Raw genomic sequence first — 27,050 nt, 5'->3', positions numbered from 1 at the left:
AATAGAGACAATTTGCTTTTAACGAGGTCTGTTAATTGAACGAGCTGGAATGAATGTCAGCAGTCACCCAGAAGTCTCAACGTTAAGCCCGGCACCTCCTGGAGTACGGTGGGGTTGCAGCTGGGAACTAATCCGGGGCTGATCCCGGCGTGGCCTGACCAGGGACCTCACAGTGACGGAATGAAAGCCATATGAAAGCAGAAGCCCCCGCATGCAGGATGGGGATAGCACAGTGAAGGGGGGCGGGGTCCAGAGGCAGAGACCCCTGAGCCGTGGCCTGTGACCCGGAGGCCTGAGCTTTAGCAAAGATGGCGGCTCAGCCGGACACACATAGGTCTTGAACCACGCAGAAATCCAGTGGACTGTACCCACCATCATTTGCTATTCTCAGCATTCACGACCAGACTTATACAGACTGCAAGCCGTTAGAGGAAAAGGTGCCCTGTTTACACTTCTAAAAGAAATGCACATTATTTTATGTTTATTATTGCACAGTGGATATTTTGAGCTAAAGTTTTGTTTACATTTTTGTCCAAACTAACTGTACAGCTGGTCAGTTTCTCCATTTATACAGCTGGTGGTGAATCAATTCCAGTGTAAGACCTTGTTCGTGGGTCTGGCAGATGTACCCCCACTTTGCATTTTGGTGGAATTTAATTTTCTTCAGCACTCTGGTACTAACAAGCTTAATACAATGTTTGAAACACTGGGAACAGTTGATTTTTTTCAGAACTGGCTTTGTACTGTGGTCTTTTGTTTTTGCTGTACAACGTGCATGTAAATCAAGTCACTAATGCCGTGTAATGTGAGAAGCTCGAGATGCATATTTTGCTTGTGACTTTTACTGTTTACGTGGCTAATTTGTTTCTGAGTGACAGCAGAGCCGTCTTTGAGACCAACATAAAGCAAAGCTTGCATCCGAGCCGACAGCCTGAGAGATGAATTTGGGGGAAAGGTGCTCATCTGAAAGGCAGAAAAAAAACAGCAAGAAAGTGCTGAGGGTGGGGGCGGGTGGCCGGTGCTGAGGAAAGAGGAAAATCTCGCCGTCGGCCATCTTAGCTGTCAGGCTTCACGCAACTCATCAGTCTGTCCATCAGCAGCCTTCATAGTCCACCTCTGGAGGAAAAGGATTTTGCTATTTTGAGATGGTTATTTCAGGCAGACCATTTCACGGCACCCACTGAATCGATAATTCCTTTTTGTCACCTCCCTTCAACCCAGTCAAATATTGAAATATTGATCTAATGTTAATGAGCAAAAACTCTTTGCTCAGGGGTGAGGCCTCCTTGCTTTACACCCAATCACAGCCAACAGGGGAAAGATCGCGGACTGATTGGTCAACCTCAGCCTTTCTAGACAGCTTCCTGAATGATGCTGTGAGGACGTCATGTAAGATTTTTAACATACACAGACATGTCAGCTAATGAGATGCGGAAGTGAGGGGTGCGACCACAGAAGTCCCTGGTTGGCACACTAATGAATGAGGTTTAAAATACACTGTGGGAATGTTTAATCCCAAGTAAAAGAACTTTCAGACACGCTGTGGGAATAGAGAGAGGATAATCCCAAATATCCATCAAGATGTCCTCCCTTGCAGATCCGCCAGCATGAATGGGTGCTGTCGCCTTCGGATATGAGAAAGGGTCCTGTCTGACATACCCCCTGCTCCCCCAGGAGGGTCAGAATAGGGCCAAGCTGCCCCAGTCTTCTTAATTACAGTCTGCGATTCAGGGCAGTGGGAACCCTTTCAAGACCACGCCCTCATCTCTGCCGGAATCTCTAATAATCAACAAGGCATGTTAAAAGTGCAGGAATTGCCGGGTCAGCCAATCAGAGACCTCGCAATGACCCTCCGTCAGCGCAGAGAGTAAATACATCCCGAATCGTGATTCCAGATTCCCACGGCGCTGAGTGCCGGGGCCCGGAACCTGGTCCGCGGAGGAGCGCTAGGCTGTGCATTTTTAGATTCTACCGCTGCCCACAAGAAGCTCCCAAACCCGCCCTGGATCACTCCGAGCTGCTGGAACATGCCGGAATCTTCTCACAGTCTATGTCTGCATTCCTTTGGTGGTGGAACGATCTGCGTACTTGTAGCCACAAACACACGCAAAACACATAAAACAGGTTATAAATGTGGCCACATTCATATAAGAATGTTAAAAATGATGAGTGTCTGCTGGGCTCGGAGCCCGAGTCACTGGGTATAAAAAGAATCGCTCATAAAACATAAAACCCAAAGTTTGTCATCTCACACTTGCTGATCTATTACCAAGATAGTAAGAACCTCAAGAGTCCCTCCATAGGTTCAGTCCCAGAAGAAAATCACTCCCAGCAGAGTGCCCCTCCCAGTAGACAACAAACTGTGTTTTGCTTTTTTAACCAGTCGTTCCCATGAAGTTGATTGGATAACTGACATTCTTCCTTTCCTGTCTTCCTATATTTCCAGAAAGAAAATAAATAAACTGATTAAGATGCTTTATTTATTTCCCATTTGCGCAAGTACAGGTATGTAGGATTTCTTTGGTTTTCACATGATGCCGCGTTGCTGTCCACGGGAGACAGACACGTGTGTATAGAGATGATAGCAAGTTTTGGACACAGCCAGCAAGAAGGAAGCCTGGAGGAGCTGAGGTTAAGAGCCTTGGTCAAGCAGCCGGCAGTGATGCGTTTACTCAGTCAGCCAGAGGATTGGTACCTATAACCTTATGGACAGATACTGCGCCTCATTTGTTCCTTTTTCCTGTCCCTGGGAGCAGTTGGCTAAGTGAATCTGCAGTCAGCCACATGGGTGCCTTGACTTGAGTCGTCTCTCCCACGCGGTTTCCACGCTCTGAGCATGCTCTTTAACCACTGCTCTCACGTGTGACCGGAAGTTCACCTCACTGCTTGTTGTAATGCTCAGACAAAACGCAGACTTCCTTCGGAATTGTGTATAGTTCCGCGTCCCAATGGGGAGGGGGGGGACACACACATGCCATTTGACCTAAAAATTCCAGGGGTTATTTATGATCTGCCACCTTTGTTATCTTGTACCAGCCTCCTCTGAATTGTCTTCTAGCTTTTCTCATGCCAGTTGCTTTTCAGTGCCTCCGCAATGCCGGTATGAATGGTAATGGTTTCATGTTTGCTTGATGTATCACAATACTGAATGCGAAGTGCTCTGGGGTGTCTGCGCTGGGAAGGGCACCACAAAAAAAATAAACTGAACTGAACCAAACCTTCCTTCGCCTTGAGGCTGTTGCTGCTAGTTTCCCCTGTTCTGTGCCAGTGAACGAGTTTGGTAAGCTTGGTGGATGAGTACAGCCAAGACTCAGTTATGTTATCCTGGGAAACACCTTTACCATAGTAGAGTGGGTGCTACAGCAGTTATTAGAATAGACCCAAGATGATGCTAGATCTAGACAGGGCTGCAGTTGTATCACTTAGAAAAATGACTAGCTGTACTGATTCTGTGAGATATCATTCGCAAAAGATATCTGTGAGATATCATTCCCAAAAGATATCTGTGAGATATCATTCCGCTGTATGTAATTGTATGAGAATGAAGATGGACAGTCACAGCCTGACCTGAATTATGCCATTTACTCGTGGTAGTTGATGGGGTATGAGTACCATTGTCTGTACCCTTAAAAAGCATCATTAAATCTCATACATTCACAGTGTATGTATACAGCTGTATTAAAATTGTAATGTCTAAACCTGCAACACATTCTGGTTTCTCAGTAAAGAAACCTGGTTCTATTTATATTTAAGTTCACATTATTTGGCCAAAAATATGAGGACACCAGCTTGTCTAATGTCTCTTTCCAACACCAAAGCTATCAATATGAAGTTGGTTAACCTAGTGCTGCTATAATAGGCTCTACTGTTCTGGGGAAACTTTTCATTTGATGCTGGAACATTGCTGAGGGGATTTTCCGCCATTCAGGTTGGGTGTTGATATGGAGTGAGCTTGTGTGGCCGCCCACTGACGTCGGCAGTTCACAGTTACTTAGCTCGTGGTTGACCAGGCCACACATATGTGAACTGACTTGTTGGAAAGACGGCATCCGATGATGGTGCCAAACTGAAGGTCACTTAACCTCTTCATAACAACCACTAATTTTGCTGCAGCTCTTTGCTGCTGTAATTGACATGGCTGTATGCTATACTCTACACCTGTCTTGGCAATGGGTGTAGGAAGCTTAATAATTTTCTTTATTTTGCAGAGGTGTCCACAGACTTTTAGGCAAATATTATGTTCAGACAGACTTTGTACTAAACACCAAATTTATGGTCAAATATATTTAAAATTCATGAATAATGGAAGAACCTTTAACAATGGCATAGAAACTTTCATTGGGTTAGTTTATTACACTTATTGTAGTGCATAATTTCAACTTTTATTAAAATACTAAGAGCTGACTGAATACTGAATCAGGTTTTGGCAAACGATAAAAGCTGGCGCAGCTCCGAGTAGCTACTCCAGTTTCGGTTGCTGGATATTACGGCGGTTTGTGACTTTAACTGGATATTCACATTAAAACGCAGATTTACTTTAACCATGCAGATGAAGTTTGGCATTTGTGGAAAACATACATTTTCTCTGAAATTTAGAATTCGACACGTTTAAACGACCCTTCTTTGATTCTATGGCTAAAAATAGTAGCCTCAGAGAGCGATAAGTAGTATGGTTTACTGGGGCATATCACCACCTAGTGGCACATTGGAAAATTACTGATCATATTCACACTTATTCCCAGATATTATTTTAACCAACTTAATCATTTTCCCCAAATATATATATATTTTTATTATTCACAATTTTCATTTGAAATCCAGTTTAAGTTAGTTTCAGTAAAGTTTATTTGTTTTAAAGGTAGGTTTCTATTTAGTTTTCATATACTTTATTTTAAGACTTAAGTTGCAGAACTGGCTTGCCTGATCCTTAGAGAATCCTGCATGAATACACAGTACACCAGTACATGCACACCAAGTACTAGTATCCACAAAATGGCCACAACATGGCCAGGTATTGTTACCGGTCATTGAAGATAAATAAATCATTATTTCAGCTGAATAGTATTAAAAACAGAATGGGAAAGGATTTAACATTTGTTTTTATATTATTTCAGTTAGTCAAAACATGTTTCTTTGAGCAATTTTAGATTTTGTATGTATGTTATGTTGTCCCACAAGCTAACAGCAGCAATGAGTAAAAGCTCCGAACTGACGTCGTTTTCAGACTGAAAGTCTGCCTTTGATTTTTCACTGTCATTTTCAGGAAAGCGCCGGGGGCCGGGGGGGGGTCTGTGAGCCAGCACTACCCCTCAGCTCCTGCAATGAGGACCAGGATCCCCTGTTGACGGGACACGCCAGCACACTGCTCACTGCGTCGTCAAAAAAATACGTTTTGCATGCCAAAAAGTTATGCATACAGGCAGAAACCTGGACTGGTACCAAATTGAATTATTCATAGTGAACGAGGGAAAATCTACACAAGAGGAGGAGCAGCAATCAGGGTTGCGGGGGGGGGGGGGGAGGGGGGGTTGCACGGTGCTGTTTTCACAGTAATAATCATTAGCTGTTCCAATAGCACCCAGAACTGGAAGGTTGCCAGGGGCAACTTCCGATCCAGTAGCGTTGCCAGGGCGAGCAACAAAGAACAGCCAGGACTAAGCCTAGCAACAGGATGTTGTCATGGCAACCGTCTGGCTACAACAATGGGACAGCCACAGAAAATGGAGGGAAAGAAAGAGGAACGAGCAGGAGAAATCTCAGCGGCATCAGGAGGCCCTCCTGCCAAACTGCATTGTGTATGCCTCTCAAACGACCCCCCATCTCAATGAGAGCATCAATCGCTCTGATATCCCAAGGGCCCCCACCTCTCAATAGCTGCACACATTTCTAAACGGTCAGCTACTGAAAGGCCAACAATCGCCATTAGGTGGCATTGTAGATCAGGGCTAGACCTGCATCCATGGAGACAAGCTGCCCAATCAGAAGCTTTGCCCACTCAAAGGCTGGACAAATGCCAACCAATCATAGATTTTATTTTTAATTATTGTACTTTGGAAGGAACCAAGCCAAATTTGAAGATGGATTTTTATGACACCCCTTTTGAATCCTGAGGCCATTATGTGACTGAGATAAACGCTGCAGGAAGGATTCAGTGTGATCTCACGGTAAACGTGTGGGGGTCCCGCTGGTCGAATCAATTCCAGTGATCATGGCTAATAATAATTAGTATATTAATAACAGCTAATGAGTACAAATAAAATTCACTAGGTCATACACGAGTCATGATTTTCAGCACAAGTTTTATTCTAAAACATAAAAAAAACAAGTGGTGAGTAAAGGCAACAAATAATATTACAAATGAAAAAGGACAAGTGCATCATTGTGTTGGAAAAAGGAAGACCTGAAGCGAATTCATTTCCACAGAGTACAGCTCTACAGAGGTGGCTAGATATACATCCTAGGACACAAAAAGACTGACAGCTCCATCAGATTTTATACCTGAAAGACCCCAGTAACACTGTCCTTTTATATCGCCGAGTCACGACCCTTTGTGTCACTCAGACCGACCAAACGACCTCACAGAACGCCCTGCCTATCCTCAAAGCTGCCCTTTCACTGTGCTGTAAGTCAGACAGACAACTGAAAGACTGTGGGTTCAAATCCCAAGTCGGGACTTGCTGTTGTGCTGTCGGACGTAACTTTTAACCCAAATCACATTAGTGAAAATTAACCTGTTACCGGTATAAAAATGGTAAGCGAAGTAAATTCTGGATATGGAACAAGTAGAAAACACATCCCAGAAGCAGCGGGACATCAATAAGGAATTTACCAATAAACAGATGCAGGAAGAGACTCAATAACAGTGGCATTTCTCGTACCTTCTGATAACTCGCGGCGTAATCTACATAACGGCACATGCTGCAGTCTGTCCTCAAGGCTCTGCCGTCCGCACGGAAAGAGCCGGAAGGCTGCTTTGCTAAGCCTGACGCGGAGCACACAAAAAGGCTACGGCCTCCTTCAGAGCCACCCGGAAAGGTGAACTTTGACCTGCGTGCGGTGGCCCCGTCCCTAAAGGAAACTTCGCTTCATTGGCTATGCCTTTCTGCTGAGGACCTTGCATTCCACCCAGAAGGATTTAAAAAAAAGTTCATCCAGTTACAAAAAATAACAGTAGAACTTAAAACGCAATGTACATAACCATACATCTTAAAATGGGTGGTTACACATATATAACGAACAGGAGTAAAATCTGGCACCTTAGCATCGGTTAATACCACTCGGTATTTTACAGCTCATTTTACAGCCTTCTGTTACCGCAGCAAAATATTACTACTATTATTATTAAGTACTACCACCACTATAACTAATACTACAAATACTACTACTACTATACTACTGCTAATATTACTACTACTAATAATAATAATAACAACATACCTCCCAGGGGTTCTAAGCACATGTGTAGCAGAGAGGTCTGCACTAGCTTTAGAGAGAACGGCAGATGGCCCCACATTTACATACTGGGTTTGGGTTTAAGACTCGCTCTAAGTTTCCCCTTCTGCCGACCAGCTCACGGAGCTCACCCTGCAGGCTGGGGCTCTCCTCCGACTTAACGTATCACCTCCTGACCCCCGCCCTGCCTCTTGCCCCCTGACTGGAGGGAAAGTAGGTAAAAAGCGAAAAGCAAGAAAGAGTACTGAGCCGTAAAGCGGAAGCCGTTCCTCGGATATGCCAGCTCCGTCGGCGCTGGGGCAAGATGGGGGCGGGGGTACACGGGGTGGGGGGTGGGGTGGGGTGGGGGGTGTAGCCTTTCACGCACTCTTGGCCGTCAGCTTTCAGAGCCGGGCTCACTCACACACAGACGCCAGCGTAGTGACGCGCGTGTGTCTCCCCAGGAGCTCAGCGACTTTGCTGCTACGTCGTACCCAGACAAAACCTCCCAGATAAACAGCTTCAAACTCTTCTGTGTGGCGGACGGTCAAATGAAAACCCCCTTTTCCAAAGACTCGACTAAGACACAAGGGACACCACTGTCAACATAACACAGGACTGAGACGGCAAAACCTTTTTACTGGTGTTACGCAAACCAAAAATGCTAGTATCGTCTAACGTCATGCTTCCCTTAAAGGACGGGACTAAAAGTGTTCTCAACTTCTCAGACTCTTCCTTTAAAACAAATTAAACAGTATATGGCAGGAAATAGTACAGTATAAAATAGGAAATAATGCAATCCCACGTGTTTTTGTCTTTTTGTTATTTTTTTAAAATGATGGGACATTTTATTTCTGTGGGTGAGTCCTTGTGGGTTCGAGGACGGAGGGTGGAGAATAAGTGGTTGCGTGAAGGATGGAGGGATGGGGGGGAGGGGTGGAATTCCAGCAGGGAACTTCCTGGATGATGCACCTCGGGGGTGTGGGTGTGGCCTCTCTGTGTGGTCCCTCCTTCCTGGCGATCACCTCCCCCAGCCAGCCGACAGGTCGATTTAACCCAGACTTGTAATGTTGGCCCGTCCACCAGGTGGCGCCACAATGCGCTGTGTAGTGCGCCGAGGCACGTTGTCATCAATTTGGGCTCCTAGAGCACATGAAAATGGGTCATATAAATGGGGGGCGGTTTAGAAAAAATATTCATACTTTTTCATCATTCATCATACTTTGTATAGTTTTAATTGCACACGCATCATCACAGAGATTGACAGGGAGGTTTGTACCCACCTGACAGGCTGAAGCCAGATTGGTGCAGGTTCCTCACGGGCTGTGCTGGGTGTTTGGCCGGTGATGTCTTGGCGGATGAAGCGGGGGTGATGGTCTTGGGGGTGGCGGTGACCTCACACACGGGCCCATCATAGAGACCCCGCGGAACCCCTCGCAGGTTGGCCAGCTGGGGAAAAGAGAGGAATTACATCACTTCCTGTGCAGGACCAGAAAAGCAGAATTTCTGGAACCTAGACATCAAAATCAGCTCTGAATTGCCCCTTGTGGTCTCACATGTACAACATCTACTGTATCCTACCAACATTGTGGATGAGAAGGAATCCCAGACAGACACACCTACAAAGGTATGACATCTACACGTGCGTACACACGCATGTGCATGCAGACGCGCACTCACCCTGCTGCGAGCCTTTATCCGCTTGTACACGTAGTCAGGGAATGGCTTGCGGCCCACGTAGCGGCCTGACCCCTCAGTGGTGTGCAGGTTCCCATCCTCCAACACGATCTTGCCCTGGCTGATGACCACCAGGGGGGCGCCGCGTACCTCTGTGCCCTCGAAGATGTTGTACTCCACAGCCTGCAGGGGGGCGACACACAGAAGATGCACCTGGGCTGCGGAAGGAAGGCAGGGATCCTAACGGCTGCACATTCCACAGCATGAGTTCTATAGGCGCTGTTACGCTTTATAAAGTTCATCGAACTGCGACATTGACAGTCTTCATTCACTCCCTAATTTTCCCTTTTCTTTCTGCACAGGGGACACGTCCACGTCGCCAGCAGTCTTGGCAGCGCTCGCCTGCAGCGCTCGGTGGAAATCTGCCCCTAAGGGAGTCCGAACGAGTAACTGCGATTCAGGATGGCGTCTGCGGAAAATCAAAGTCGGTCGTCATGGACACAGGCATCCGTCGACACAAGCGAACGGAACTGACAAAGGCGTTTGGAGGCCACACAAAAACAGGGGAGGGGGGCAGATCCAGTCACGAGGGAGACTGGGGGCAGACGTGACTGGAGCTCGGCCGCACGGCAGTCAGGCAGGGGCGTCGGCATGTGACACGGGCCCCTCGGCAGAGGAACAAGGGGCTTCTGTTCTGCCCCGAGTGCTGGAGTGAAAAACTGCGAGTGGCAGGATGGGGGCTAAAACTCAGGCGCTCTGCTCGACCATGCGCTCCTCCTTCAAGGGCCGTGGGGCTGAAAAAACAAACGGGCCCCCGAGGGCCACCGCCGAGTCTGTCCACCAGCCAATCGGGATGTTGACTGAGCGCGCCGCCTGATTAATCACATTAAACCAAATTTATGTTAGGAAGAACCAAAATTAAACTAACATCTGTTTGTGTATTATTTCAATCAATCAGTCGTTACTTGGTAATTAATGAATGATTAAAGTGATTTAATAATTACTTAGCACAGAAATCAAAGGGGTGATTCAGCAGAATTAATGGCCAAATTATCCAGATGCTATATTAGCACAAATGCACAAATAATTCGATTTTTGTACTAGATTTTTTTAGTGTAAAAATTAATTTGGTGCCTGAATGATGGCTGATGACAGATCTGAGTGAAATCGAGAAGTTCTCAGGTTGCATACAGTTGGGGTAACAGATCAGGTAATGGAAAGAAGGGTTCAGATACTCTAACCACAAACCTCAGGAAGACGCACCAACTCAGATCTTACACCAGTGTCAGAGTTTTGTAAAGCAGGAAGCTGAATCAAGATGCATTAAAGCTGATAAAGAAAGTTGCATCACAAATATGAAGCTACATGATCAGGCTGCAACTGTGTAAGCAGTACAACAGCATGTCACATGACCACAGCGGCATGTCACATGACCACAGCGGCATGCCACATGACCACAGCGGCAAGTCACATGACCACAGCGGCATGCCACATGACCACAGCGGCATGCCACATGACCACAGCGGCATGCCTCTTAGGCCACTCACCAGGTTGTGGCTCTTGGCAGAGATGATCTTGGTGACATCTGGGTCCCAGAGCACCAGGTCTGCATCGGAGCCCACGGCAATACGACCCTTGCGGGGGTATAGATTAAAGATCTTTGCAGCGTTGGTGCTGGTCACGGCCACAAACTGGTTCTCGTCCATCTTCCCTGTCACCTAATAAGGTGGGGGGGTGGGACAAGATGTCTTAGTGGACCGTGGAAGAGTCACATCTCTCTGTTTCTGCCTGTGGGTAAAGCCAGCAGGGGGCAGTAGGGAGTATGAGCGATAGCCTTACCACACACTTGTCCCAGACCAGGGCCATCCGCTCCTCTGTGCCGTTGGTGCCCTCTGGGATGAGGGTGAAGTTGTCCTTCCCCACAGCACGCTGGGCAGTGCTGAAAGTGCAGTGAGCGCTGCCTGTCACCTGCAGGTCACCGCTGAGGGGAGGAAGAGGCTCTGGAAAATTACCTTCTCAGACAGTTAGGTGACATCACGTTACAATCGACAGCAAAGAGGAAAAAATCGAAGGAATCAATCAAGAATATAAAGAACTGAATATTTAAGCAGAGTCATAGATTCACAGCTTGGAATTCCAGGACACACAGCAGAGACTCTCTGTCTGAGGCAGACTGATGTCCCAAAATACGCACAGAAAAAGCCTACAAGATGGATGAGTTATTCAAAAATATTTCCATTTGACTCCAACCAGAGAGACTTTCCGGTATTCATCAAGAGAAAATCGGTGCATGTTAATCTGGCAGCGTCCACATCAACTACGTTCCCAAGTGTCTGCGGTGTTATTGCTTTTGTGGTCAGGACAGACAAAATCACCATGCATTCCGCTTGATTTGTTTGTTTCTATGTCGGCAAAGTTTCCCCCGCAATATTGTTAATGGCTCCGTAATGACAATAAAGCATTATTGAATTTAAATGTAATGAAAGGAAGAAACAGAGTGGGGGAGGGGGGGGGATAAGGCTGGTGTGAGAGAAAAGGAAAGAGGACACAAAGGCAGCGGAGGTGAGAGAAAACAGGAGACTAGAAGGAGAATATTTAATTGCATGCAGGAACAGAAGGATGAGGATTTGCTCAGCGAACTGATGAATAAAATATGAGTGGCCTGAAAGTGCCGAAGCCCCGCCCACCACTGAAGTCCCGCCCACAACTGAAGTCCTGCCCATAACTGAAGCCCCGCCCACCACTGAAGCCCCGCCCACCACTGAAGCCCCATTAGCCAACAGCTTATCCGTGTGATTCTCTTACCAGGAGAGCAGTGAGTTCAGGTAGTCGGGTGTGGTCGGGTCGGGGCTGAGGGGCGGCGACGTGACATAGGCGGCAGCCTTGGCCCAGTTCTTGCTCCAGTAGTGGGAGCCGTCCGTGCCCAGACTTGCGGAGATGGGCTCCCCGTACACCACGGTACCTGGGGGTTGGGGGGGGGGTGTGTGTTGCAGTGGACCAATCACTGGCCTGCAGGGTGTGGAGGTGGCTGTGTGCCGGTGAGAATGGAGAAAGAATGCGGATTGGCCAGGGTGGCTCACCTTTCTTTCTGGCCAGGGCGATGACATCAGCAGCACTCTTGCTCATCACCTTGGTGATATAGAGGGGGCAGTTGGTCTGATTGGCCACCGTGATCGAGCGGTTGACCGCCTCTGCCTCCACCTGGGAGATGGACAAAGGCAAGGGGAGGGACAGAGAGAGATAGAGAGAAAGAGAGAGAGAGAGAGAGAGAGTGAGAGATAAATCACCATTAGTGACAAAGCTCATTGAAAACCCAAGTGTGATCAGTGTGTTTTCAAATCACAGCTATGGTTGGTGCCGGGATTAACAATGAGAGAAAGCAGGGCAGAGCATGTGGCTCAGAGCATGTGGCTCAGAGCATGTGGCTCAGAGCATGTGGCTCAGAGAGGACCAGCCCCAAAGTCTTTACAGTGTAAATATAAAAGTGGGTGTGGCTTTGCTGAGGTGGGTGTGGCCATACCTCCTCAGGGCGGCTCAGCACGTGACCCTCCGGCCCAGTAATGCCAAGCTCCAGGATCCTGTGCTGCTCCTGTGGGTGGAAATGCCGGATGGAACGGTGAGGGAGGCAGGACGGGGAGGGAGGGGGGCAGGAGGCAATAAAACACAGAAAGCTGGCGAGCAGAGAGGCGCCACATTAAAGCTCACCTCGGCCACGATGTCGCCGTTCTCGGCGTGCACCTGTGCGATGGCCCCCAGGTCCCGGATCACACTGAAAACCTCGTAGATCTGCAGCGAGAGGGCGGCAGGAAGCCAGTCAGAAGAAGGACGGTCTGGACATAAAGCACGGCCTTCATGGTTCACATTTAGCAGATGTCCAAAGCGATATAAAAGTAAGGCCTTAGTGCTGGGTCAGAGATTTGGGATTATGTGTCTGGCTCCCGAGGACAAGAGTAAAACCACTCTGCCGGCGTGAGGTTTTCAACCACTGACTTTTTAGCCATGGGCCCAGAGACCAAACCTGCAGAGCTACACACTGCCTAAGTCCACATCTTAGTGCTGGTCAGAAAACATGGCCTACTTAGAAAAGTTGGTCAAAAGCATGGTCCAGTTAGACGCTGTACAGTTAGAAGAGCTGGTCAGGAACCCTGGTTCTCATCAACCCTGATGCTGCCACAGTTTCCACACTTTCCTGGGAGGGCTGCAGAAGCAGGAAGATCTGGCGGAGTCTCGGCCAGTGGCTCGTGAGAGAGACCCCATGCAGCTGGGTTTCCCTCTCCATGGCAACGCTGCACGGACACGGATCAGCATGCCGCCCAGCAGCTGCGGCCCACCGGGGGAAACGGGAAGTCCTCTGGCGCTCGGAACAAGCGGCCTTTTGTTGTGGCCCAGGCGCCGTTTGGCGGCCGCATGGAAAACTGATTATGATTCTCTCATAAACAACCTTTAGCAGATAGATGTGTGCAGCAGATGGAGAAGCTATCAGGCCTGCGTGCTGTGAACAAGCGGCCCAGGGAGGCTGATCCCCAGAAAGGAGGTGCTGCTTCACTCAGAGCTGGTGCCTTTAGACCGAGATCCCTACACTGAAATAACTGCAGGAACGTGTGAAATTGTGAACTGTGTTACGGGAGCAGAGCAGCAGGATGTGTGAGATCCCATTCACTGGGCCTGGGAGTTCCTTTGGGGTTACCGCTCAAGTATCCAGACAGCGCGCGGTAAACTGATACCCTGCATCCTGAAACTAAGGAAATAGCTGATCTTTCTTCACAGTGAGGAAACACGACCACTGCCAAAGATTTCTCTTTGCACTTCTGAAAGTCCTACCTGGGAATCAGTCAGCTGAAACACATCTTTATAGGTCAGGTAGACCAGGAAGGAGTTGACACCTAAAGACAGACACGGGGGTGAGGGAATGCAGCTCAAAACAGTCGCATTTATAGAGGTACACAGAAAGGTGACGATATGAAAATGGCAGTAGATCTGCCCACCGTAGGCTCCAGAGACTAATATAAGGCAGTGAGATGATACCATTAAGTCTACATGACCCGTCAGTTTAACGAACCTCAGCAAAGGGGAGAAACCCAATGTCCTGCTCATTGTAACTCTGACAGTCGCTAATAAATGTCAGGTCTTCCCAGAAGTGCCCCAGGGATACCTGATAAATGGCTTAACCCCTTGCACTCAGACCCCTAGCTTCACTCTCAACTGTAAATATGTGTGTGTGTGTGTGTGCGTGTCTCAAGGCAGGCACATTACCACATAGTAAAAGTACAGGTTTGAACCCCCCACCTCACTGAAATTTGTCTCTGGCTACAGACCTGGGGCATTACAAAAAAAATGCATGTACCTGTGACATAAAGCATTATTTCAGTTCAAAAATTCATTCCCGTTTGCGCACGAGTCTGGACTGCCGCACGCGTGTCGGAGTAGAGGTTGGGTATACCGTGCTCTTTGACCAGCGTCTCCAGCTCCTCCTGCACGCCACTATGCCAGTCGGTGATGTCCACGTGCAGAGAGTAGTCGCAACATGCCTTGCTGTCCGCCCAGTTCCTCCACTGCTCGAAGGCCGCCACCACACTGGTGCCAGGCTCGGGCACCACGTGGTCAACTGCTCGCCCAAGGAGGAGAACCAGTCAGTCATCCCTCAAGTCATTCCTCAATAAATACATCAACCGATAAACAATTCATCAATGCAGTATATGTGACTCAGACATCAATAATCAATCACCGATATAATCATCAATCACTGACTAATAATTACTCGGTACTAAAATCGTGATCTACCATTGTGCTGATGTTACCGCATGAGCCTCTATAAACTCGGTGAGGACGTGACACTGTGCCGTTCGGTATTCAGAAGGGCAACACCTGTTTTTCTGCAGAAAAATGAAGCAGATGAGATGAACCGCGCCGACTCGGCCCTGCCTGCCATCTGCCGCACATGTTCCAGATGCCTGGAATAGCCACCTTCCAAAAAAGGGCCTAGACAGGCCTGATCAGCTGCTGTCAGCAGCCTGGCCCAAGCAGACAGCTTAGCGCGAGCAGACCCCGACATGGTGGGTAGGCGGCAAGTGGAAAAAAGCCTGAGAGCTTCCAGCTGATGGTCCGGCCCAGCAGGCCTGCCACGTGGTCGCCCGTTCTACCGATCTGTCTCTAATCGCTTGCGGCGACTTGCTCCGAAGCCCCGTCTGTGTTTAATGCCGCCTTGGGTCACATGGGTAAACTCATTTTGAGGCCCTCATCAGTCTGACAAAGACGTGACTTTAATTAAAAGGACAACTGACACTTGAGTCCAATTATACCGCAGTATCCCTTTTCCCCATTATGATTAACTGACATTTCATATATGAATTTTGATCCATAAAAATGTAATCCATTTACTGTATGATAGTTTGAACGGGCAGGCAGACTGATCTGCCTTTAAGCCTGTAGCTGTTTATTTAATGTTTTTTTTTACAGGGTGACTCCATGGAAGAAAAGGTTAAAAGTTTAAATCCAAGAAAGGTCACATGTCTTGTGTCCCTAAGCACTTCATCACAATTACTCAACTAAAACATCTGCCATAAAATGTATATCTAATGCCAGGTTAGCCACCAAGCACAAACGTGTCTAAACGAATGGGTCAAATGTGTGTGCTGTATTTATAGAAAGGTCACGAAGAAAAAAAAAACCCATAGATTATGATCAAAAAAGCATTAATGTAATGTAACGTATGCAAGAAATGGTTTATAGTTCGGGACTTTAAAGGCTGCATTAAATGTAACATTTGACCACTGGATAAAAACATTACAGACAAAATTATAGGAACTCGACAAGTGAGTGACTGTAGACAGATGGGCCCGAAGTCGATACATTTTGGACAAAAATGTCAGTTACAACCCTATAATTCAAGTGTGGATTTGTATCACTGATTCTGAGGTGGTCAATGTGAACGGAGTGACATCGTCAGGCTCCACAGGCTTGCGGGGTCTAAGGCAGCGGACACGGGCAGCGGCAAAGCTACATTCGGCCGAGAAGAGGCCATCGCAGGCCTACAGATGGGCTCTCACATGTGCACCGGCCGGGGAAACAACGCACACCTCTTTTCCCCAATCGGGCTGACTTTTCCATAGCCTGTTTATCTAGGACAACAATCAGATAACAGCTATCTGAGAAACATCGGAAGTATCCCACTATGTTTTGTATTTTTTAACAGAATTCAATAAAGGTAAAAAATCTCTCAGTGTGCTTTGGCGTCGGCAAAAGAATGGATGTATACTCCATAAGAGCGTTTATACACGACCCTCATCTGTTACTGGGCAACATCAACGCACATGCTAGCAAGGCCAACGCATAACGAGACATCCTGTTTCTATGGCAACCCCCTATCGAGCGCAACAGTGCATGCCGTTCTGCAGCCACCGATTTGCAGCCAATCCCGCGGCTTCGGTCAATGGTGTGAACTGAGGCCGGGGGGGGGCTCTACAACAGAAGCCATAGCAGAGCGAGGGAGGAACAGAGAAGATGGCTGTCAAATTCCATCACTCCACCCCTTGAAAATGCTGCAAGAGCACTTAACAGATTATTTAATTTTAATTAATATCTTCGGGTTATTTGAGGGCCAGAAATATCTGTCCAGACATGTTTATTCACGGACCTTGTCCTGACCACCAAAGAGGTCCGTTAACCCTGCAATGTGCCGTTTACCCTCCTCCTGAGTTGCAGGAAGGGTGAGGTCTACTGGGCGAGTCACGTACTGATCATGGTGGTGCCACCGGCCAGCGCAGCTCGAGTGCCTTGGTAGAAGTCGTCGGCCGCAGTCATGCCCCGATCAGGCATCTGGAAGCGAGTGTGGACGTCGATGCCCCCGGGTATAACCATGCGGCCATGGGCATCGATGATCTTCACACCTCCAGGCACAATCAGGTTCTCGCCGATTTGCCTGATGGACAACAACATAGGCAGAGGAAACGATCAACATTTCATTTGATTTCTAATGACACATCACTTTTTCTAAAGTTACTAGTTCGCTGAAGAGGTCCAGTTTGTCAAAGAAAAATGACTCAGGCTACAGCACAAGGTCCAATTTAATCTTAAGGAACTACCAAGATTATTAAGGAACTACACAAGATCAGAAGAGACTTACTTGATAACCCCATCCTCCATGTAGATGTCAGCATGGAAAGACTGATCATCGTTCACGATTTTGCCACCTTTGATCAGAAGTCGATCGCTCTAGTGGAGAGACAAGTGATGCCGGTTAATTCACTCTCCTGTTCTTTACGCTACTGATTCACGCACAATACATTGTTTTTGCCAAAACAAATATTTAGCATCTCACTGGTACAACAGTATGTCATCTGCTGGGATTTGAATCCACAACCTTGTGGTATCTGCTGGTGGTAGCATTGCCTGATTTAAACCACAGCCATCCTGAAAAAAAAAGAACTCAAGACTGCTGCTGCCCTTAGAATCCAATGAAACCATCAGCACAGTGATTACTGGCTCCATGTCTTTCTAACAAGGTCTCACCCACAGCAGAGTGAAATGAAGTCCAGACACTTTCACGAGGCCAAATGAAGTCAGCGTATGAGACCAGCTGCTGCATTTGGCAAAATTACACTGCCTGACACATTTTTTTTTTTGGTCAAAACTCTCAATGGAGCTGTTTGTGCAATACAACATCCTGGAAATAGAAGCTGAGGAACTTTCCCTCCAGAGCCTGACCAGTCCTACAGCTCTGCCTTACGAGAGATTTTTTGGGCACACAACCAATTTCATGCATTCTCTTTCTCCACAGACACCAAATAAAAAAAGGTGTATGTGTGTCTGTGTGTGTGTGTGTGTACATGGGGGCGGAGGGAATCCCCGGCATGCACCGCTTGTTAGATCAACATTACCCCCGTGCCAGTGGCTCACCCGCCCCCCATTTCAGCTGCTGTGTGGCAGCCAAGAAGCGAAGCACCTCATGTCAACAAGTAAGAGTCAACTGTGAAGGGATGCCATCGAGCGAGGGGAGGGAACCCAGCATGTGCCGGTGACATCGAAGGTCAGCACTGACCTCTCGTATAACTAGGCCAGAGCAGCAACAGATGGGCTTAGATGAGATTTCCGCATTAGCTAAACAAGTTTAGTTATAGCCACGGATTGCTGCACTAAAAGAAATCACGTAAAATCCTGTCATCAATGATCAGTCCAAATCTTTCAATTCAAATGAGGCCTCAGAAGACACATAGAAAAGTTCTACGGATGGATGGATGGATGGATGTATGTGTCGGCACATTTAGCAACCTACCCATTTCCAAACATCTACTTTTTCTGCCTGCTTGTCCTACACAGGACCGACACATTCCAATGGAACTAAACACAAGATGATACTATACTTTAAACGTCTTCGCCAAAAACATCAGTTGCACTAATTATCACACACAGCTGAGTCCCTCCCTGGCAAGATTACAAGGTGACTCTTTACATGAAACGCAATTTCATAATGCATTCATCATCCATCCATTGAACATTCAGAACGGCTTCATAATGCTTGTATTATGCATTCATGGGACATCTGAAAGCAGAGAGTAAGTATACACTATATGGACATAAGTATTAGGACACCTGTCCATTGCACGCACAGGGACTTTCATGACATCCCATTCTAAATCCACAGGCATCCATATGGAGTTGGTCCCTCCTTTGCAGTTATAACAGCTGCCTGTCTTCTGGAAAGGCTTTCCACATGATTTTGGATTGTGTGTCTGTGGGAATTTTTTGCCCATTAACCCAGAAGAGCATTTGTGAGGTCAGGCACTAATGTTGTACATGGAGGCCTGGTTCACAATCTCCATTCTACTTTATCCCAAAAGTTTTTTGATGAGGTTGAGGTCAGGGCTCTGTGCAGGACAGTTGAGTTCTTCCACACCAAAGCCACCCAGCTATGTCTTTATGGACCTTGCTTTGTGCACTGGGACAGTCATGCTGGAACAGAAATGGACCATCCCCAAACCGCTCCCACAAGCTGGGAAGAATGCCCTCATATGCATATATGGATACATGCAATGGCCACGTGTCCCGATATTTTTGTCCATATACTTCACCTTAATATGTCTTAAAGCGCGGTATGCATAATACTTTTAATGAACAAGCTGTAATTTACATTAATAACAAACTTTATATTGGCATAATAAAGGGTTTTTAATTTAAATCTAGGGAGAAAACTCCTCTCCCACGCACGCAGTGCTCTGTGTGGGACTTTGCTTAAGCTGCAAGTCATTCGACATTTTATCCTATGGCACTGCACGCACTGCATTATGGTGGGATTCAAAGTCCCATCAATGACAAGTGAATAAGCATTTTCATGTGTGTGTATGTGTGAGAGAGAGAATTGTTCAGCCGACTTTGTTAAACTAAAATAAGTAAACAAGTTTGATTTTGATGTCTAATTAATTACGAACAAATTACACATGGTTTTATGATTTTCTCATTGATTGCAATCATTTTTGAATTTACGCAACAGAGAAATAGCGCAGTTTCTGTGTTCATCTTGTAAACTATTTAGGGAATTATAATGATGTCACCATCATGGTTACCATGGAAAGCCCAGTGAAAAATGCTGGTAACCATGGAAATCTTCTCAACTCGCCTTTATCCTCTTATTCCTTCAGTTAGTCTATCAGTGAATTCATCACTCATAGAGCACCACCAGGGCACCATGACCCCTCACGGATCGCGCAGCTTTAAATGGGAAATGTCCCTCCTTCACCTGACTGGCTCCATCCATCCAGCGGTCTCCGGAAGCCCGCCCACCCGGAGGAGCGCCAGCTGGCTTTCGTGAAACTGCCATCGGTGCTGTTTGCAAATTAATGCAATGGCATATTTTCCTGGCTATCAATGGCTTCCCTAATCTCTGCAGCGACACACGGACTTAAATACAGGGGGTTCCCATCAGCTGATGGGCCGCCAGAGGTCAATTAAGAGTCACTTTGTTTCCACATGTATTACTGAGCATGTATAAAACACCGTAATACTAGCAATTCCTAAGTGAACTGGTACCCACAATGGGCGACTTTACTTCTGTCACTATATTATACATCATTTATGATAGATAGAAGCTTGATATTCATCTATCTATCTATCTATCTATCTATCTATCTATCTATCTATCTATCTATCTATCTATCTATCTATCTATCTATCTATCTATCTATCTATCTATCTATCTATCTATCTATCTCATATATGTATAATTCATATCATGTGTAAAGTGACTAGTAACCCTTGTGATTTTCAAAGGTTTACAGCTAAGCATCTAGTCACTTAATTATTTACGCTGAGCACTCCAAGATACAACATCTGCGATTTAAGCCTTTTTGGTTCCCGGGAAGTGGGATCTGAACGGGGGGCTTTTAGACGGGCGTGGGGGGGTGGGGGCATGGGCATTTCCTCGAAGCTGAAGTGTGACCCCGCCCCCACAGCACACAGCGCACACGGACGGGGATAAAATCAGCGCCGCTGTTGAGGCAGCAGATAGAAATGCTAATTAAATGCTAGCCGATGTGAAGCCGGGCTGTTTATTTCCAGCAAAACGCTGCTTTGGGACTGGCCAGGAATCGGAGTGATTACACTTGGCCAGCGCACTGTGCGAAGCTATTATTAGGGAGGCCGGCAATGTCAAAAAAATGCGAGTCCTCTAAACTGTTCTCGTACAGCCTGCGAAGGTGGGGGTTACGCTTTACATCAGCTACCGTGTGTCGGTAAAAGCTCCTCTCTGAGGCTATCCAAAGGGCTACGCTGCTCTGTGACCGCTGGTACTCCCTGTGTGACTGATAGTGTGCGTGAGGACAGAACACGCCCAGCCCGGGTCATACTTCCAGGACATCGCGTGAGCGTTCTTGCCGAGTCTGTTACTGATCTGGAAATGACTGGACTTGAGTGGAAATAAAGAAGAAATATTGTCAACAGTCGACTGAAAGCTTCTCGGTATAATTATATGTATTATGATCCTAAATGGAATTGAATTTTGAGTGAAATGTGGTAAATATCCAGCATTCCTGTAAGTAGGTCAGGTTAATCATTTCCTGTTCTACCATTCGTTTATTTTTAGCACGGAGAAAAACATGCTGGAACCCTGCAGAATGTCATTCAGGAAGCACTGAGCATCATTTCAGAAGGACAGCACAGCGATGTTCTTCAGGTCAGCCATAATGCAATCTTTTCCCCAAACAAAGGCTTGATAACTGACTCCAAGAAATGCTCGTCAATTGTGGAGATGCAATTTCCTTTATTCCTTTCTTTATTTATTTTAAAAGTTATAGATTCACTGAGGAAAAAAAAACACACAATTCCCTCATGTCACTCACTGAGTCTGGGCTTTGATCCAGACCAGGCAGCACATCACCCCGGACTGGACTGATGCCCAGTCATTGAAATCAGAAAGTGTCACGTCAGCTCAACAGAAGTTCCCCCCCGAGCTTCTGACCTGGTTACTCAGTTTGATTCCTTGGGAACCAGTCAGACCAAAGCTCCTTCTGGTGAAAACAAAGAACCAATCCTAGCAGATTCCTCGGTTCTACGAGGTACCTTGAGTTCAGCGGTAATGCACAGCAGCACTGCCGGAGATGAGTATGACATCACCCTCGACATCATCTTTGTAACTGGCATAATATAAGGCAGGCAAAGCAGGAGTCCTTGTTATGGATTTTATTTTAGGTCCCTCTGCCGGGATGTGGCTAGGAGAACTAGCAAAATTAGACCTTCAGAAAACAGCCACAAATCCTTAAAGCCACCCCATCTCCAAATTCTCATTCCAGACCCATTCCGGCCAGTGAAAGTCTTAAGAAGACATCTCCAATTGCTAATTCCAGTCAGACTGTGAACATGTCCTTTGTGCTTGGATCAGTACATGACCCAGGCGCGACTGGCGAAGGGCGGATCTCACCATTTCAATAACTGGCCACAAAACACGAACCGGGAGACGCATGCAGAGAGACACCAGACATTACAGCGGTGGAAATTCTGAGGAGCCCATGACAGCGCCAGCCCCCAGCATAATGAAGTGTGAAGGGAGCTGCCATCCTTCCTCAGGCAGACATTTTTAATCTGACAACCGCAAACAAATCAGACTGAAAGTTCACTCAGGAGGCCGACTGACACAATGAGGGCCTTCTGCGCGCTTACACACATCATGTTTATCTTTGTCTGTGCCCAGGGTCTAGCACGCTCATACTTCAAAACTCATCATTTGTAAGTACACAAAGGGTATTTTTTTCTGACTGTTATAATAATAGAAACAGAAATCAGCCTCGCTGTTAATTTCCCCCTACAAAAAGCACATGTAATACAACACACAGTAAAATTATAAAAAGCAGTTTTTAGTTCACCATTGAAGGGATTTCCTCAATGCAGAGTTAATAATAACTAAATATATCCAAAGAGAAAGATGCGTGCAGTGCGGTGGGTATGAGCATAGGAGGAAGGCTCAGACATTCTGCTGGACCTCACCCCCCGAGTCACACATGAGGAAAAAGGGGGCGACAGATGTCCCTGAAAATCTCCCCCGATCTGGGCGTCCGCAACCCGCTGAAAGCGCGCGTTCGAAGGCCGGCCGGTGCGCTAACGTGCGGCGGCCGTTGCTGCATTACGACAGCATTACGACAGCATTACGAAATTTCGTTCGTGTGGCATGACGTCATTTCCAAAGGTGGCCACGTCGATGACTTTATCGCGTTTGCTGTATCGCGCTCGCAATGAGCAGATGGAGGGAGGTGGCGCTCCGCCGCCCCGTAGTAAAGGGTAAATATTATTTAGGAAGGCTGCGTCTCAATAGGGAAATAGATAAGCGAAAGTGAGTATCTGCTTCCTTTACTACCATCCGTCCAACAGTAAACCGACAGCAGCTTCCATCGGCTTTCTCTGTTATGTAAATTGTCTCGAATCGCCATTGCGGCTCATCCGCCCCCCCTCGTAAATTTTACAAAATAGACAGAGAGCGGCATCGCCATTGCATTCACGCCAAAAAGGGGACTGATGGAAATTAATATGAATTGCAGTCCATCGGCACTAGGTGGAGGGTGACGGACTGCCAGCACAAAAGAGGGGCGACCCCGCTACATGATCGCCCGTATCAGCCCCCATCCCGCCAGCCAGCCCCAATGGAAATGCCCGTCTTCAAAAAAAAAATAATACTTTCAGCTTTCACAGAAATTTATTTTGCATTTTTCTACGCAATAAATTCACAATTCAACTCAATACAACAATATTAATCACAAAAAATCACATCGATGCCCGGGGTCACTCCCAGACTTGGGTCAATGACAACATCTTTGCGATCCATATCCGCATTACTAGGATATGATAGAATGCGTTATGTTTTACGCCGGATCGTGCCAAAACTGCACGCATCCCACGTCTATTTACATTAGACATTGCAAAAGGAAGATGGAAAACAATGCTGTTCATCAGTTATAACAGTCCGAGCGTATTTTGCACCTGACAGAAAGGAAAAGATTTCCCCCCGTCATCTAGTAGATCATACGATGCATGTAAGTACTCAGCAACAGAAAAGGAGACAGTACTGGTTTAAAACGCTTAATGCATAGATCCATAGATAAATAATGCGGCTGTACTCACTGTGATGCGGGGAATGTTTTTCTTGCCTTGATAGCCGGACATTTTCACTGCCGATACTCCCCAGGATTCTGCTCCCCAGCTCCCTAGCTAGCTCAGCTATGACAGACCACGAAAGGAATGGATGCCTGCTTCTCTATGGACGGAACAGAAGTTCTTTTTTTCCTTTTCGACGCCCCAGAAATCGCAGCAGCACACGCAATAAGCTGAAACAATAAGGTGATCGCTAATATATGAGTATGAAAGAGGTCAACGATAAAGCCTCCCTGTGCCACAAAACAGGGTTTTTTTCTCCTTCTTACCAAGCCTGGGAAGACAGACTCAGACAGGGTGAGATTTGCACGGAGGAGGCCAGCGCGCATGCGCAGTGCCCCGCCCTGCTCCAGCCCCCATCCGTCCCATCCCCGTTATAATCTGTCATTATTGTTTCCGAAATTTAGTCGTCGAGGACGGTAGCGTGCAGGTGCTGGGTGTTCTCAGTCCACCCAAACATGCATTTAAAATATTTCCCATGCACAATCTGTTTTGCATTTGTTAGGTTATAAAAAGACACGTTTGAAGGAACATTGCGCTTCATTGTAGAGTGTCGTTCATTTCCAAGATGGGATTCTGAGATCTGAACGCTACTGATGAAGACCTGGTGTAGATATGTTTGTGCTGCACCCATGCTGGACGTATAATAAAAATACATACATGACATTTGTTATTTTGATTACGTTGCATTTCCGAGCATGCTTCGATAGCACATCTGGGTAAGATTGCACTTTAAGAACAACGCAGATAAATCTTTCCAAAGTAAAAAAAAAGCATATTGCAATAATTGCCCGAGAAACCATCAAAATGCATGACACTGTGGACACGTTAATGGTAGTAAAAGGGAATCAGCGTTTACCTTCCCTCCGCCCCAGCTGGAAGTAGCTTTTTCTCAGAGGAATCATTTTATCTTCTGTGTGTAGCAATGAATATCGGAGTGTGTGCAGATCGCATTACAGTAATGGGGCCCGGGAAACCAGCGTCTGCCTTAAGCAGTGGACCAAGGCTTTAAGGTCAATATAAAAACTGGAAAACAGCTAACAGTGCTGCAGAAAAAATAATAACAAACAACAAATTGTTTTTGAGAGAATAACAATTGACACTCATATAAAACTGTCATTATTATTCTATTTTGTTATCGATGTATTATTATTATTATTATTATTATTATTCTACAAATAATTCACTATTTGATAGAAGTATTGGGAAAAAAAAACCTTTTTATTACGTTTAACGGTTGGATGCAATTTGCAAAACTACCAATAGATGGTGACAAAGAAAATGTGACTGTGAAAGAGCAGGTAATATACCATGTTTACGTGTCATTTTCCCACATTTTGAAAAATGGAATTTGTAATTTCTATAAGCATATCAGTAATTTTGAAGGTGGCGCTGTAGTGTTTTGCAGAATATCCTGTCATTCTATTGTGACATCTTTTTGCCATTGTATCCATCCATATTATGTGTTCTAACAGTTTCAGTCTGGGTTTCGTCCTTTTCACAACACCAAGACGGGATAGTATCCATCGGCGTCACTGGTGCCCCTATTTCCTAGTTTAAACGATACTGAGGTGCTAGATTATGAAGTGTCTCAAAGGCGAGAAGCAGAATCTTAAATCAATATGGTAATAGGTTGTATTTGAGGGGTTCTGACAACGATACGGACAGCTGTACTCTGAACCAGCTGAAGTCTGTGGAGGAGTTTGTAAGGGAAGCCAAAGGGGATAAAATTACAGTGATCAATGCGAGGGGTAAGTAAGGCGTGTACAAGAACAGAAGGTGCTAGGAGCTGCAAGTGACCGACATAAACCATAATGGAAATATGCAGACCGAGTAGACTTTTAACCTGGTGGAGGGAGACTATGGTATTGTCAATTGTAATGGAAAAACTGTCAAGTTTCGCCAGAGTAGATTTAGTGCCAATGAGGAGAACCTCTGTTTTATCCCTGTTAAGCTCGAGAAATTTAAAGAATAACCACGATTTAATTCCACATAGGCGGTCAGAGACAGAAGACGGTGGGAGAGTAGAATTATGCTTGGTGGTCAGGTGGAGCTGAGTGTCTTCAGCACAACAGAAGATAAATAAGATAGCAGAACAGGGAAAGACTGTGATATAAAATGTTTTAACTGAACAAACTGAGTGCGACCAGAGAGGTATCCCTCTGATATACTAAACATCTGCACACCCTCTCATACTCCTAGGTCATCTTCCTCCATTAATCTCACTGGGCCTCCTACTGTGGTATTTGGAGCTTTCAGTCGTGCTGCCTCTCCTCTCTGGAACTGTCTACCACAAGACATCCGTAATACTGACTCTCTGCCTACCTTCATATCCCACCTTAAGACACATCTCATCAAATTGGCCTACTAGACTAGTATAACGTCCTGCAATCATATTTATTTATAGCTTATTATTTTTATTTATTGCTTTGCTGTATTTTATCTGTTATTTATTGTGTTTTAAGTGATTCCTACGAGTGTTGTAAGGTGTCCTTGACTGTCCAGAAAGGCACCTATAAATAAAATGTGTTATTATTTAACTGCTTATCTGGTAGAGGGTCGTGAGGAGCCTGTGTAAGACAGCATGGAGCTCAAGGCAGGGGACGCCCTTGGACAGTGTGCTGGTCTATCACAGGGCAGCACACACACTTACACTATGCACCAGGGCTGATCTGGCCATCTGGCATACTGGGCATTTTCCCGGCGGGCTGATGGGTAAGTGGGCAGGACTGGCAAAATGTATCATGGGACACCTCCTCCCCTGCCCCCCCCCCCCCCCCCCCCCCCCCCAGAGGGCAGAATTAAGTCTAGAGCTAATTTTAAATCCCAGTTCTGCCCTCCAATGGGCAGCTTAGAAACTGCATTTAGCCGAGCTATATGGCCACATACACATATATACACACATATACACACATACACACACACTCACACCCATGCACACACAGTCGAAGTAAAATTTAAACTCATAACTATGGATGTGTGAGGCTCTTATTTTATGTACATAATTTATGTCTGCAAAGTATGAATAAGTGTGAATGAACCAGACATCCAGAATAGATTAACTGCTACTGTATTTGGGATTTCTCAGAAAGTGTAATTCCAGGAAAATCTGTAACTTCTTTCAATGCTGCGTGGAAAGAAGATGGTAATGGTTGTTTTCCTTAAATTACACGTTCATTTCATTCTTAATTAACAAAATGCGTTGTGGAACAAAATTCAGCTTTTCTATTGAAACACTAACAATTAAAGAGGATTCCCTCGCAGATAATTATGAATCCTTCGGTTTTAAGAGGACAACTCTCATTCGAAAATAA

The 27,050-nt window shown here is 46.2% G+C and overlaps 1 protein-coding gene across 1 annotated transcript; it reads right to left on the bottom strand.

Moving 5' to 3' along the window:
• Nucleotides 1-7,788: 7,788 nt before the first annotated feature.
• LOC125716789 (dihydropyrimidinase-related protein 2) lies at nt 7,789-24,054 on the bottom strand. Its single transcript, XM_048989536.1, has 14 exons — nt 23,707-24,054; nt 17,231-17,319; nt 16,842-17,026; nt 14,549-14,713; nt 13,930-13,991; nt 12,814-12,894; nt 12,629-12,697; nt 12,189-12,309; nt 11,914-12,070; nt 10,948-11,089; nt 10,656-10,826; nt 9,112-9,291; nt 8,715-8,880; nt 7,789-8,574 (listed from the first exon to the last, which is right to left on the bottom strand). Exons 1-14 carry the CDS (start codon nt 23,746-23,748, stop codon nt 8,483-8,485), a joined length of 1,722 nt encoding a protein of 573 aa, XP_048845493.1. The 5' UTR covers nt 23,749-24,054; the 3' UTR covers nt 7,789-8,482.
• Nucleotides 24,055-27,050: the final 2,996 nt, after the last annotated feature.

Source organism: Brienomyrus brachyistius, chromosome 2, assembly GCF_023856365.1.
Source record: "Brienomyrus brachyistius isolate T26 chromosome 2, BBRACH_0.4, whole genome shotgun sequence".
NCBI lineage: Eukaryota > Metazoa > Chordata > Actinopteri > Osteoglossiformes > Mormyridae > Brienomyrus > Brienomyrus brachyistius.
The sequence above is the reverse complement of the archived record's forward strand: the minus strand, read 5'-3'. Positions and strand labels throughout refer to the sequence as shown.

Excerpts from the sequence above, each read along its gene's own strand:
- LOC125716789 (XM_048989536.1), bottom strand. The coding sequence starts at position 23,748 with ATGTCCGGCTATCAAGGCAAGAAAAACATTCCCCGCATCACA. Across the intron at positions 17,320-23,706 it reads AAAACATTCCCCGCATCACA|AGCGATCGACTTCTGATCAA; the intron begins GTGAGTACAGCC and ends TCTCTCCACTAG. Across the intron at positions 12,698-12,813 it reads ACGGCGACATCGTGGCCGAG|GAGCAGCACAGGATCCTGGA; the intron begins GTGAGCTTTAAT and ends TTCCACCCACAG.